The sequence below is a fragment of the Dicentrarchus labrax genome, unplaced genomic scaffold (genome assembly GCF_905237075.1).
Source record: "Dicentrarchus labrax unplaced genomic scaffold, dlabrax2021, whole genome shotgun sequence".
In the NCBI taxonomy this organism is placed as follows: Eukaryota; Metazoa; Chordata; class Actinopteri; family Moronidae; genus Dicentrarchus; species Dicentrarchus labrax.
Window position 1 is genome coordinate 29,419,343 of NW_026136720.1, and position 13,312 is coordinate 29,432,654.

Genomic DNA, 13,312 nt, shown 5'->3' on the forward strand with positions numbered 1-13,312 from the left:
GAGAAGCTTCGCTGATGGAGGAAGCGAGCATGCTCATTACCTCTGAATAGACTTCTCTCTGCTGTGTGCTCTCCTTCTTCGTCTCTCTTCATTTAATCTTGAGCAAACGCAAAGTGTCATATATAAAGGTTATTTAATCTCTGCCTCCCATGCTCATTATCTTTTGGGGTGAATATGTGATTATGTACACAAACACTTTATTATAGCCTCCAGCAGAGCTCACACAACTCAAGTCATTTCTTTTAAAGCCCTGAGAAGGTTTAGCAGGTATATATAGTAGGCAGCCTGTCCCCCCAGTGCCCTCCTCAGGTTCAGGGGAAGAACTACCTTTTGGGCTGTGTTTACACTGCTCAGGCCAAGCGATAAACACCAACAGATTACAGAAAATGGCAAAGCATTATACCAGGTAGCACCTTAAGAGATGCATGAACAGAGCATTTCAGTTTTTACTCATCCTGAATTAGTTGCATATTAGGTGTTCAATATTAAATTCATAAAAAAGACACATATGATCAATAATCTATCATATGAATAAACTTTGCAAAATACTTTGATAAAACATTGTGAACTACTTAAAAAAATTATTAAAACTCTATAATGAAATTGTAGTTCATGATCTAAAACCAGAGATTTTTTTTAATTAAATTATAGAAATGTATATATTGATATTGCCCTGTTTGCAATCTGGCATTGGCAACCTTTATTTCACGCCATCTTTCACCTTTCTCTGCCATGCCCCCTGCCTCAGCAACATTTACCAAATTTAGCAAGCTAGCTCCTGTTAGCTGGAGCAACAACAACGCCAAAGCAATTCTTATTATGTTGATTTTTTTATTTCTTGAGACAGGAATTCCTTTCACTAAATAATGATGTGAAGTTATTTAAGACAATCATATCAGCAAAACATTTTCCCTTTATCACTGCCTGTTGGGTATAATCTTATTAAGTGATTACAAAGGTTGCATTCAGTCATTTGTGTGTACATTTAGACACTATAATAGAGAATGCACTAAAATAGTGCAGATAGTAAGACAGTAAGTAAGGCCTGGATTTAACAATCCTGTTCACATGACAGAAAATATTACTTTGATTAAGTCCTGAGGTCTTTGATGGAGCTCAGGATGCCTGTTATGATCCACCTGCTGTCACTGTATGGACTCTCTGTGGAACAGTGTACCAGTCTGCTATATAGACAAACACAAAAGCTCATGTGCCTGCGCATTTAGTACCAGATTGAAACTCTACATCAGTGTGAGAGAGGCAAAACTCAACTTGCATGAAAGGTGATTTTTTTCTTCTGTGTGTGATTTTGTGCTACACCATGAAAATTGCTTTGAAAATTGAAATGAAAATTATGTTTGTGATAAGAGGTTCCCCGAGCAGGCATAAATGCAAGTGTAATTTTGTGCCGAAACAAGTACCAGAATTGCACTGTGCCGCCTGATCTGCATAAACACAACCTCAGCTGCTCCACTCCTCTCCCTTCGATGCGTTTAGAGCCAGAAAATGACTAAACAGGCAGGTGCAACTAATGGACTTGAGTCGGATGAAAGTGGGAGTTGATGCTGCTGTCCGCTTTTACCGGCACTAAATTAGAGGCCTTTGTGTCTTGTTGAACACTCTTTGTACCTTGGGCCAATTTCTTTTCTCTTCATAGAGCTTAAGCAGTTCACAGTCTTCTTGTGTTAAATGTTTAGACTGATTAAAGACGTAGAAAATACTCCTAATGACCTAACGTTGAATGCTGTGTTGATTGTTGAATGCTACATGATGCAGTGGCCGAGCCAGACAATTTTCATTTTGGAGGGGCACAGAAATAATTCATTTTAACATTATTTCAGACACATAGGTCCGTATTGACATAACAAATACAAAATACAATAGATGGACAACAGCATAGAGACATAAAAGCAAAGGGATTAAAACACATTTGTTCCAATGTTACCAAAGACGAGAAGAGTACCTACTTTGGAAACAACACTAGCCAGGGCGATTGGTCAATAATATTCTTGATTTTGCTTGATATTTCACCCATTGTGTCTTTGATCACTGGCACTAATGAGACAACACAGAGTAAGAAGTAACATAGAAATAAGTATTGTGTTCAGTTTATGTATGTGTATGTCCCCATATGGGAAGAAGGCCAGTGTCCTTTATTTTTAGGAAGAAAAATGATTAAAATCTTAAATCAGATATAGTCTGAAAAAACCTGATATTTTATTTATAGGGCGTATTGCCTAGCCCAACAATAATGTGCCTTATATAATTGGCCAATAACATCCAACCTCCCCCTCCCCTCTCCATCATTCTTCTTTTACTCCCCCTTATGCTACATCTAATTTATCTTTTCCCTCCTCTGCTATCACTTATGCCATCAATCTACTGTATACATGCATCTCCTCTTCTCACCTCCTTCCCCTCCATGATCTACTTACCATTCGGTCATAACTCTCACTTTCTCTACCCGTACCTTTCCACGACGCCTTCCCTCCTCTACTGTCCACTCATTCCCTCTCTCCTCTGTCTCTCCCCCAGTGTGACTGCGGTGCGTCTGCCGGACGGTTTATCCTTTGTCGTCTACGAGTTCTGGGATGGAGAGGAGGAGTGGAAGAGGTGAGTTTTAAGTGGCTTTATGTAACTTCAAAATAATAATATTTCAAGCCTAAAGGGCCGTCCACACCAAGAACAATAACAATGTCAGCATCCACACTGATGATCAAATCGCTGTTCAAAAGTGTTCCCAACGATATCATTCGCCACTGCCATTCAGTGATATGAACCATAGATACGACTTGGCAACAGGACATACAGGAATCCCCTCCATCCGAACAACAGGCCACAGCCTGAAGTAGTGTGCTGAATAACAGACAGGATGTGGGAGGATCACACCAGTGAGTTCAGAGGGGCAGTGTAAGGGCTTGTGTGTTACAGTCACCATCCTGTGGAGTTCAGAGGATGAGCCACTGAAGGACGACACTCAGTGTTATAATAATATATTCATTTAGAACGGTGAACAGACTTTCACTGGGACCACTTAGTAGGTGTCCTACATCAGGAATTACTGGACACCCAGCAGCCAATCAGAATCGAGTATTCACCAATACCATGGTATAATTATAGTTATTGTTATAGTTATCGCTCTGAGTGTGGACGGCCTTTAATCCTAAGCCCCAGGCTGATATCTGTAATACATGCCTGTAATAAGAGCTTGTTAATTTTCTGTGACTTGTGTGAACAAGCCTCTAAAACAGCGCTAATACAGTTAAAGTAGAAGTCTTCTGTGATACTAAAAGTGAGCCAAATCAACAGGCAGAATGAAACATCTGTAAATGCTGAGGAAGGCCCATTGCTGCGAAATGGTTCCTTCCCAATGCTGATCCACAGTAAAAGTATTCAAAGTCATTACTGAGTGTGGACATTCATTTTGTTTCTTAAAATGCCCATGAGTTAGCACTCTGGCTCCTCTGAAAGTTTTTTGGAGCTGAGCGTGCCGTTCCCTCCTGCCATTGTTTTCATTGATTTGTGATTGCCAAATAAAGAGAGCGCTCACTTTTCTTCCATTAGTGTCGTGAGCCTGTTGGATAAATTCCTCCACACACATTTAATTAGCATTCTTCAGCCAGCCGCTCACTCCAGAGTTGCTGAAGCACTTGAGTTGCGTCAGGTCATCATGATTTAGTGATGGCTCTGGTACTGGGCTTGAGGAGAGGCTGCTGATGTAGCTGCCTGCTGATCTGACTTTCTGCTCCACTGCTCACAGCATCTAACCGACATTAATATTTCAGCTCTTACAGTAAAGGCTAAGGGCCATGCTAAACAGTTAGGGGCTGCATGCGCTTATGAGCAGGATATGCAGATGCATGTGCTCATGTCCATACGTGTTATGTGCGTAGCTGTGTGTGTGTGTGTGTGTGTGTGTGTGTGCTCTCTATCACCCTCCCTTCTGATTCCAGGCACCTCCAGTCGGCCCCCAACAAAGCCTTTCAGCATGTGAAGGTGGATACACTGTGCCAGCCGGAGGCCATGTCCTCTGTAGCCGTGCCAGGTCAGTGGTGAAACATTACACAGTAAAACAAAGAGAATAAAATGATTTCTAGCATCAGTTAAAGGAGCAGTCCAGATTTTAGACATCAGGATCAGTTTACTTTTCATGGGGAACACACCTGGGACAAAACTAATGAAGCCTGACTGTACTTAAGTACAATTTTGAGGTTTTTTTTTTTTTTCCTTTTTATGTTGCTTTTTACTTCTACTTCACTACATATTTTGAATGTTACTTGAGCATTTAATATTTACTGTATGTATCAAAGGCAATTTTCTGATATTAAATGTACTCAAACAATTCAAAGTAAAGGATGTTAAAGGTGCAGTAGATAGCTTTTCTAAAAATAACTTTTTGTCATATTTGCTAAAAAATGTGGTTCTTCTGGCTCCTCCTAGTGTTCCTAATGGCATTTGCAAGAATAATACTTACATAAAACTTACTTACTACAGCTTTAAGTAACATTTTGAATACAGGGTTTTACTCAATATCAAATATTTTACATTGTACGTAACACAATTGTATTGCTAATTTTATTTAATTGAAAGTAGTGGCGGATAAATTACCTGAAAGCCACACTAGAAATTGAAAAAAATTGGTAAAAGTTAAAGTCACCTATTACAACATTACTTGAGTAAAAGTTAAAGTATGTAATATTTACTGTACTTAAGTATCAAAAGTAAATTTCTGATATTAAATGTACTCAAAGTACAAGTAAAAGCTGTTAATAAAAAAGCATGTGGTCAGAATTTGGGGAATTATGAAGTTTATTCTTCAAACATACACACCAAAATTGCAGCTTATATTACACTTTAAGAAAAACAAGGTCTTCACAACTCGAAGAACTTTAACTTAAAAAAAACAAACCAAAAACAGATTTACCCTCAGGAGCTGAAGGACTAATATAGCTAATAAAGCCACTAGATTGAGTTATCCTGAAGCACATACTGTAGGCCTGGTATACATAAAAGAGACGTAACATGATATTTTGAATGATTGCTGTCTGATTACATTTGTAAGGGAACAAACAGAAACATATTAATCAAATTATTGATTAAAGGATATCATATTTAAAAGTTATTCCTATATGGTTTTTACATGTATCAGTCTCATCAAGAAGAACACATTTTTAATATTAAGTGGTTACCACCTAATTACTGTCAATCTCAAAAGTGATTTGACGCAGTAGACCGTGCTGAATTGTGGGATACTTGTGGCTCTGAATACTGCTCCAAAACAGCTGCAAACTAAGTGTGTTGGCAAGTGTTGGCATTTTTGAGCCATGGGACTTTCCTACTAGCTTTTGCCGCATGAACACACACTCCAGTGCTCAAGAAAGCAAGTATGGACCCTGGGACAGATCAAATGTGTCAGCCTCTGCTGCTTAATTTTTGACCTGTTTTTTTAATATCTCTTGTAGGAAGTGAAATACTTATTCACTGCAGTACATTCCTAATTCGGCTATCATTTTTTAGATTCATTCATTCATTGTTTAGCTGGTAAAATATCAGAAAATAGTGTCCAGGGAGCTGAAAATGACGTCTTAGAATAGCTTGATTTGTCCAACCAACAGTCCAAAGCCATCCAATATAATGAAGATGGAATGCAGCCAAAATCTCATTTGAGAACCTGATAACAATGAATGTTTGGCATTTGTTCTTGATCGATAACAGCACTGAATAGAAAACAATAGAACAGAATAGGATTAAAGTTAGTCAGTAATGAACAGAAAACAAGGAAATGATGTAAATATACACAATTACAGAGCAGAACTCTAATGATACAGTGTCCTCCTAATCCTGAGAAACTGATTATTGTTTAGTCAGTGAGGCTGGCTGTGTATTACTTGAAGCTCAGATGCACTCAGACGTTTTAAATAGTGCCAGGTTGCTTTAATTGTTCAGACATGGCATGCATCCACGCTCTGAGGCGGGGACTGTCAGTGACTTGAGGTGATGCTTGGCAGACTGCCATTTGTACTTTTTTCTTGTCTCATTTTTTACCCATCTCCCCTCACTCTCTGTCTTCTGTCTTTCTCTGCCTCGCCAAATTCCTCCTCATCTCTATTCAATCTGTTTCCTCTCATTCCCTCACACATCTTTCTGTCCGTACCCCCCTCTGGGGCTCATTTTCTTTTCCCTCTCAATCTCTTTCTCACTTGTCATCCCTCTTTCTCTCTCTCTCTCTCTCTCTGTTTGCAGCCGCCTGGTGCAGTGTGAACAGGGACTGAGCATGAAGATATTCAACTACACGCCAAGACTCCTGGACACCCACTTCCTCTTTAACTCCCCTCCGACCCCAAAATCTTTTCCCCCATGCGTTTCACCCGCTCTCACCCCCCTCCAAACCCCTCCTCTTTCAACCCTCACATTCCTTAACTCTTTTTGTAAGTACATGTTTACACAGTGCAAATTAATGGTGTCAACTGCAGTGAAAATTGAACAAACAGTGCATTTTACAATGTGAGATTCCTAAAATGCGTTTGCATCTCACCATAGTTGTTTGCTGGCTCAAGATATTGGATTATGTCATGTTCACGTTTCAAGTAGCTTTGAGCCACTGTAAAGTGGGGTTTGTCATGTAGCAAGGACCCTGGCGTTGAGTTTTTCATGTAGCAGTTACTTAGTTTTTGAGTAGTGCATTCGGGAATGCGTTTTGTTTCTCTCCTGTCAGGGTTGGATTTACCACAGGTAGCTCATTTAGCTGTTATTTCATCGTAGCTGCTCATCCCACATTTGCCTCAATACAAAGTGCTCTAATGATTTTGTTTTTTAACTAAGCTACCCTACAAAATACTTTAGACATTATTCTCACATCGGCCATTTTGAACTCACATCAACATATTGAATAAATGAGGACTATCGACCGACCTAGTTGCCAGATTAGCTTGCAATCTCAGGAAAACAGAATGCTTGAATTTAGTTTGAAGGTTAGCTAGCTCCTTAGCTAGCTGTCCCCAAGTCACTGAGTTGGGGTAGTGTCAAGAACTATACATATTATGGTAAAAAACCATGATGGCCTTGCAAGCAGCGAATGGGCTTTAAGAAAGAAATAAGTATAATGTGTAATTTTAGAATTTCTGCACTGATAAGGACAAGAGCTAGCTAGGGGTAGCAAAAAGCAGAAACCAGAATCAGTGTTAGCTTCTGACAGCAGGCTGCAATAGGCCCAGTGTCATTAGCCTGAATTTAAGTGAATTTAAGACAACCACTGTTTTTCAAACTCCTATTTTTGGAGTGGGAGGGACTCTGAATACTACAAGGAAGGCAGATATGACATACTGTATCCGACATCTTTTAAAACAGATTTAATGAAAAAAAGAAACATTTTACCATCTAAAAAAAGAATTGACCCTTCCTAAGCCCCGCCCCCTTTTTCTCCAATAACAGTTAAGCAGGCCTCAGTCGGAACCTCGTCAACTTTCTCCTTTCCTGTACCTTGAACCCTAGATAACTAACTAGCTAGCTAATCTATCTAGTTACATCTCATAATAAATGTTAGCAAAACACTGGGTTAACATTAGCTAACTTAAGACGTGAATATATATTTTGTTTTTACGTTTGAGCCATCTTCAAAATATGGTTGTCTTTTCCACATAGACAAGCCTAGCACCTAGCATATCTAAGTACAGGAAAGGAGGAAGTTGACCAGTTCTAAAAGGGGCGGGACTTGGGAAGGGTCAGTTTTGTACTAGTATTAACAAGAGAGGGTGAGCTTTCACTCAATACCTAACTTTAAGCTACAGTCCTCTGCTCGCTCGTGCTATCTGAGAACCAGGGTTACGTTGTAACTTTAGGTTTTAACTTACATTTATACCAGTCTGTAACTGGCTGCAGCCACCAAGTGTAATTTTCTTATCGGCATATAGTATTTTACCTCAAAATACAAACTTTTATTCTTTCAGACCCGTGAGCTTTATCATGCTTCCTCACAATAAGTACATTTCTGCACAGTGGCTGCTGTGGGAGTAATGTCTATGACGGTATATGAACTTATTTAGCATGTGTAAACAGCACCGGTTTTTAATGAGCAACAGAACCCCAAACCCAAAACACTGAAGACATTATGATCACATCTTACATCAGCACCAAAGGCCAGCCAATAGGAGAGGGCCAGTTTCAGATATGATTAGATCCGAGTCTTCACAAATATTTAGGTAGGTAGACACCAGTCTTTGATTGACAGACGCGTAGAGGCACATTCAGAGAGTTAGTGATTTAGATCTTCTTCATGTAGCTTTTATTTCATGAAACACTGGTTATGAGTTCAATCTCTAAATATTGACATCAGGGTCACGTAAGGCGTGAGATGAATAGATCGTTTTGCTGTCATGGGATAATTCCTGACATAGAAAAGAATCTGCTGCTACCTTGAGATAGAAAAGTAAAAAAGAGATAGAGGCAGCGCCTCACTGTTCTCCATGCAGCTAAAGTTTGTTTAATTTCCGCCTTCTGTTTGTGTATTCCTTGTCTGAATTGGCGATGGGTAGCTTATATTAGCTGTGCAGGTCTAGTAGAGATTGTACATATGAAAATGTTGTTCTATTATGATTATATTTGTATTTATTGACATCTTTTAGTGCTATGGTGCAAAGTTTTTCTCAGTGGAAGTGGCAGTAGCTCTGTAGGCACTGCGGCTTCTCGTAACAGTTTGAATCAGAATACCTACCATTAGAAACTTCAGACAGAAATCCATCTGAATGACATTGAATATGAAGCCTTAAACATCACCACATGCTAGAGGAGGTTTTAAAGGTTTTCAAGAGATGACTTTCTTTTTTGATATGGATTCCCAGTAAGCAGGGAAATGCCCACTAGTGGTCTTTCAGTGTGGAGCTCTTGGCATCAGACTACACAACACCAGTATTGCGACGCATTACAATATTGATACAAAGATGGTTTCACTTTCGCATTAGTGATCAGTTCAGTTATCAACACATCACCGGGAAAATAACCTTGACTTCACATCACTTAGTATACTGTAGCTGATAGATCAACCACCTCAGCATCAATATCTATAACACACAATGATCCTATATATTGCCACGGTCAACCCCAATTATTGGATACAAGGGTCCCTTACCCATAATTCAACTGGAGGACATTACAGAAAAATGTGGACCATCAGAATGCAAATGCTAGATTGGTCTGAACAGCAAAATATAAGACAAGACCAACATCTGGAAGCTCTGATGAGAATATTATTGGCCAATGAGAAAACTGTTAGAGGGTCTGTGTCAGTCTTTGACTCCTGTGCATAGTTTTCATTTTGGCCTTTCGTTCTACGATGCATACGAGTAGATTGAAACCTCTACTGTACATTATACAGAATTGTGACCATGTGTCTACAAACTGCTGAAAAAAATAAGGTACACAAACTGAAGTCTTGTCTAATTTTCTGTGTTTGGACTTCCCCATGGAACTGATCAGACCCACCTCTGCATCTGCTCTGATCTTTCTTGACAAAAACAAATCTCACCTTGTTTACCCTGTGAGGTCAAATTACCCAGATTCAGTCCCCGAGATACCTCACCTAACCTCACCACCACTAACACCGCTACACACAGCCCACCAATCAGACCCTAACTCAGAAAGCACAATGTAAAAATGCGCAAGTATTGTAAGTTAAAGATACAGTATATTAGAGGTTGTTGAGTGTGAAGAGAGTATTTAGAGATATATAGTATTACTGTTTATCTGGTGAAAGGTTTGTTGATGAATCACTCCTTCTTTATAGCTCTATACTTTCAAAAAGGTGCCATCTTGCCATCCACCTCATTGTTGACTATTTTCCTCTGTGAATGACAGCCAGTCTGTCATCTGCCAGTACTGTGGTAGCAGTGGGGATCCAGCTACACCGATACCAATATCCATCCTGCACCGTGCCCTTCTTTTAGAGCACTGGGTTGCATTGCGCAGGGCAGGGCTATGTGGAAGTGTTGAATATTATTAAATATATTGTAACAGAATTATGTATTACAGTAGGCTTATAGAACAGGCATGTAAAGGCGTTGCTGCTTTATCTGTGAAATGTCTCTACTAATCTGAGTGTCTGTGTTAAAGGTGTCCTGTGGAGTTTTTGACCACCAGTAGCGCTACAGGGCGATGTTCTCACTGTTTTGTTTGTGTGGTGCAGGCGACAGGGTACACATTCTTGCCGCTGGTTTCCCGCTATTTTTCTGGTCAGCGGTAAGTGGCGGTACAGCGGACAACAACATTAGTTAGACCTCAAGGAAACACACAGTGGAACTGTTCTGTCACTTAGCATTTGCGCTTTAGCTAAAGTTGCAGGGGTTTGAAACGCAGACGCGAGCTAAACTAAATGGGCATACCCATGGTATAATGTCAAATAAGAGCCAAACAAATATTTAAATGACATGTGGACCAACTGACATTTTGGACACTTTAACATTGATTTGTGCAAATATTAAAAAAATTTTAACGTAAAAAGAACATTACTTTAGTCACCTCATGAGATTATATTTTATCCTAAATCCTGTGTCCTGTTCCCAGTAGCAGAAATCAAACATATTATAGTTGGTGCAGAATGCAGCAGTGAGCTTTCTGACAAACACTAAATTCAGAAACTGGATTACACCGGCTCCCTATAGAGTTCAGCTGAAGAACTCGGTAAACACCTTATTCTGCCACTCATTTGACTCCCTCATTGCTGCTTCTATAACACCATCTTCTTCCAAATGCTCAGAGTACCACAGACCTTCCCTTACATCTCTCTTAAACCGTGTCTGCGTCTGGGTTAGTTAATTAAAACAAAACTAAAACTAGTTGTGAGAAAACATTTGTTGGCTGAAATAAAAATAAAAACTAGATTTTAGAAGAAGAAGAAAAAAAAACAGATACAATATTGCATAAAAATATACAGGGAATGTCGTTTTAGTCTGTCAGTTTGGTCAAACAAAAACAGCCAAACAAGCACGTTGTCTGGGACTTACATGTACACAGTAATATTTATGGAAGTAGAAAGTGCAGTGATGGTTTAACATCTGCTAAGAAGTTATAAAATCTGTGTAAAATGTTAACTATTGAATAGGCTATACATTGGCCATTAAAATTAATGCAAAAACCATGAATATCATGCATTTAGTATGAGGTCATAAGACTGACTTTCTCTCAGCACCCCTAACTCTGACCGATTTCAGCATCCCTGCATATTATCAGAAAAGAAATAAAAATAAAAACAAATAGAAGCTACCAGAACTCTAGTCTGCAGTTAAACCTCAGTTAGAATTTCTACAGTGATTTTAGTTCCAGACAACTCAGATTTAACCCAGTCCTAAACCTAAAACTGCAGCTAAGCTAGTGACAGAACAACAGTGAGAAACAATGAATGTAAACATGACTTTGGTTTGTTCCCAAGAAAGCCCCACAGGCTACCTTTCACTTCTTAAAAAAGAAAACTACTCACTACGAACTGTCGAAGCTTGTTTGCGTTCGAGAGGGAGCTGCTGTATTCCGAATAGAAACATAAAGCCATATTGCATGGATTGATGTTTACATGTCAGTGACTCACTATACTGATAGCCATAGTTTTACAGTACTCGAGTGCCCAGCTGAATGCAACCCACGCGCTCTGATCGGAGGCTCCTGTCCTGTACATTGTGCCCAGCTTGGTTGGGTTGTGTATATGAGGTAGATAGTGAGTGAACTGTCAGAAATGCCAATACTGTTTCCTATTGATACATTCCTGAATGTCCCTCAGACTGTGCAACCTGTTCTTTTCTATCCTCCTACTCCTCAGTGCAACCTGTGCTTCGTCATACAATGGAAGAGTTGTGCCGTTGAGGTGCAGTGAAACATTGAATGTCTCCTGGCAACATGACAAGATTAACAATGGGTGGACGTAAGGCCTCCTGTAGGCAGCAGCAGTTTCTGTAGCCGTAGGGAAGCTGGTGGACAGGAAGCAGGTCACCAGGTTTACCTCAACAGGTGTTGATACCAAGCCAATCAGGAATTTGCCAAACTGATCAAGGTCATAACTCTTCCCTTCTATGGCTGTGTTCTTTTCTATCCTTCAACTGAGTGCATGTCAACTGAATGTCCAGTAACTTCTTTGCTGTAGTATTAGGCCATGCTACTCTTCAATGGGTTTTGTGCATTTCTTACCTTCTTTCTTTTCTAGTATCCCTATGAAGGAGACAGAGACTAAAATCTATTATATAAAATATATATGACTAGAAAAATGGCATACAAGAATGAACATTCACTTTTATGGCAATGTTTAATGAAATATTAATTCTTAATGTATGTTTCAGTAAAACAGCTTTCTCTTCTTAAGTGTAGAGACTTATTGCAGGGATGCAAGTATTATATTTGGTCTTTAAAGAATATCTTGTTGAAATTCTAGACGATGTAGAGTGATGCAATTCAATAAAACGATAAAACTGAAAACTGTGCTTTGTGGCTTTTTAAATCCTGCTGATGATTCACATTGGGACTCGTTTCATGCTGAAAGCTTCTGGCAGATCTGTGATTCATTTCAGCTTTCATTCATCCTGTGGTGGAGTGTCCGTCCTGAAGTCCAATCATTAAGTGTGACAATCCTCAATTAAATGTTTACTTTATGGTTTGACGAGTGTTCAAATGAGGTAAGCCACAAACCTGAACTCAAACCAGCAGGGACCTACATTAGGACCTCCTAATGCTCCTAATGGCATTTGCAATAATCCACCGGCCCTGAACGAAAACAGCCAATCAGAGCTGAGAAAGACATTTGATTGGTGAGTCCCAGGGTGCCAAAGTGTCTCTATTTGATGCCCTGGGAATGAGACCCCAACCCGGTGAAAAGTGTCTTTTTAGCTTTCTTGGCTCTGACTGTTGCATGAACCCACCGGGCCTGGACGAAAACAAATACAAATTAGGAGCTCTTGTAGGAGCCAGAGGAACCTGGTTGTTTCACAGACTATCTGTCTCATGTTCTACTGTCAGGATATAGTGAAAGAGTTATTTTTATAAGTTACCTACTGCAGCTTTAAGTTCCGCCTGTGCAATGTCCATGACTCTAACACAATGAAATGCACAATGGAAATCATCACAGATACAGAGACAGTACTTTTTCTTTTACTTAAACATACTAAAAGGTTGACTGGTTATGAAACAGTCTCAATTTAATGCCTCTATATGACCTACATAAACAAGACCATCAGGGACAAGACTGACTGTTTCTATGTAGTTATTCTTAAACCTGCAGTAGCATATTTGCTGAAACTTTCACTATATCCAAACAGTAGTACGAGACAGAATTTGTGAAAAA

The 13,312-nt window shown here is 39.5% G+C and overlaps 1 protein-coding gene across 2 annotated transcripts in view; it reads left to right on the top strand.

Annotated features, from left to right (window-relative positions):
* Positions 1–12,450, top strand: part of necab2 (N-terminal EF-hand calcium binding protein 2) — a 136,483-nt gene extending 124,033 nt beyond the window's left edge. For both annotated transcript variants that reach the window (XM_051383280.1, XM_051383279.1), the window contains 3 exons: positions 2,536–2,613; positions 3,954–4,045; positions 6,244–12,450. In XM_051383280.1, the coding sequence (XP_051239240.1) occupies positions 2,536–2,613; positions 3,954–4,045; positions 6,244–6,272 (199 nt within the window). In that variant the 3' untranslated portion in view covers positions 6,273–12,450. The remainder of the gene's footprint in view (positions 1–2,535; positions 2,614–3,953; positions 4,046–6,243) is intronic.
* The last annotated feature ends 862 nt before the right edge of the window (positions 12,451–13,312 follow it).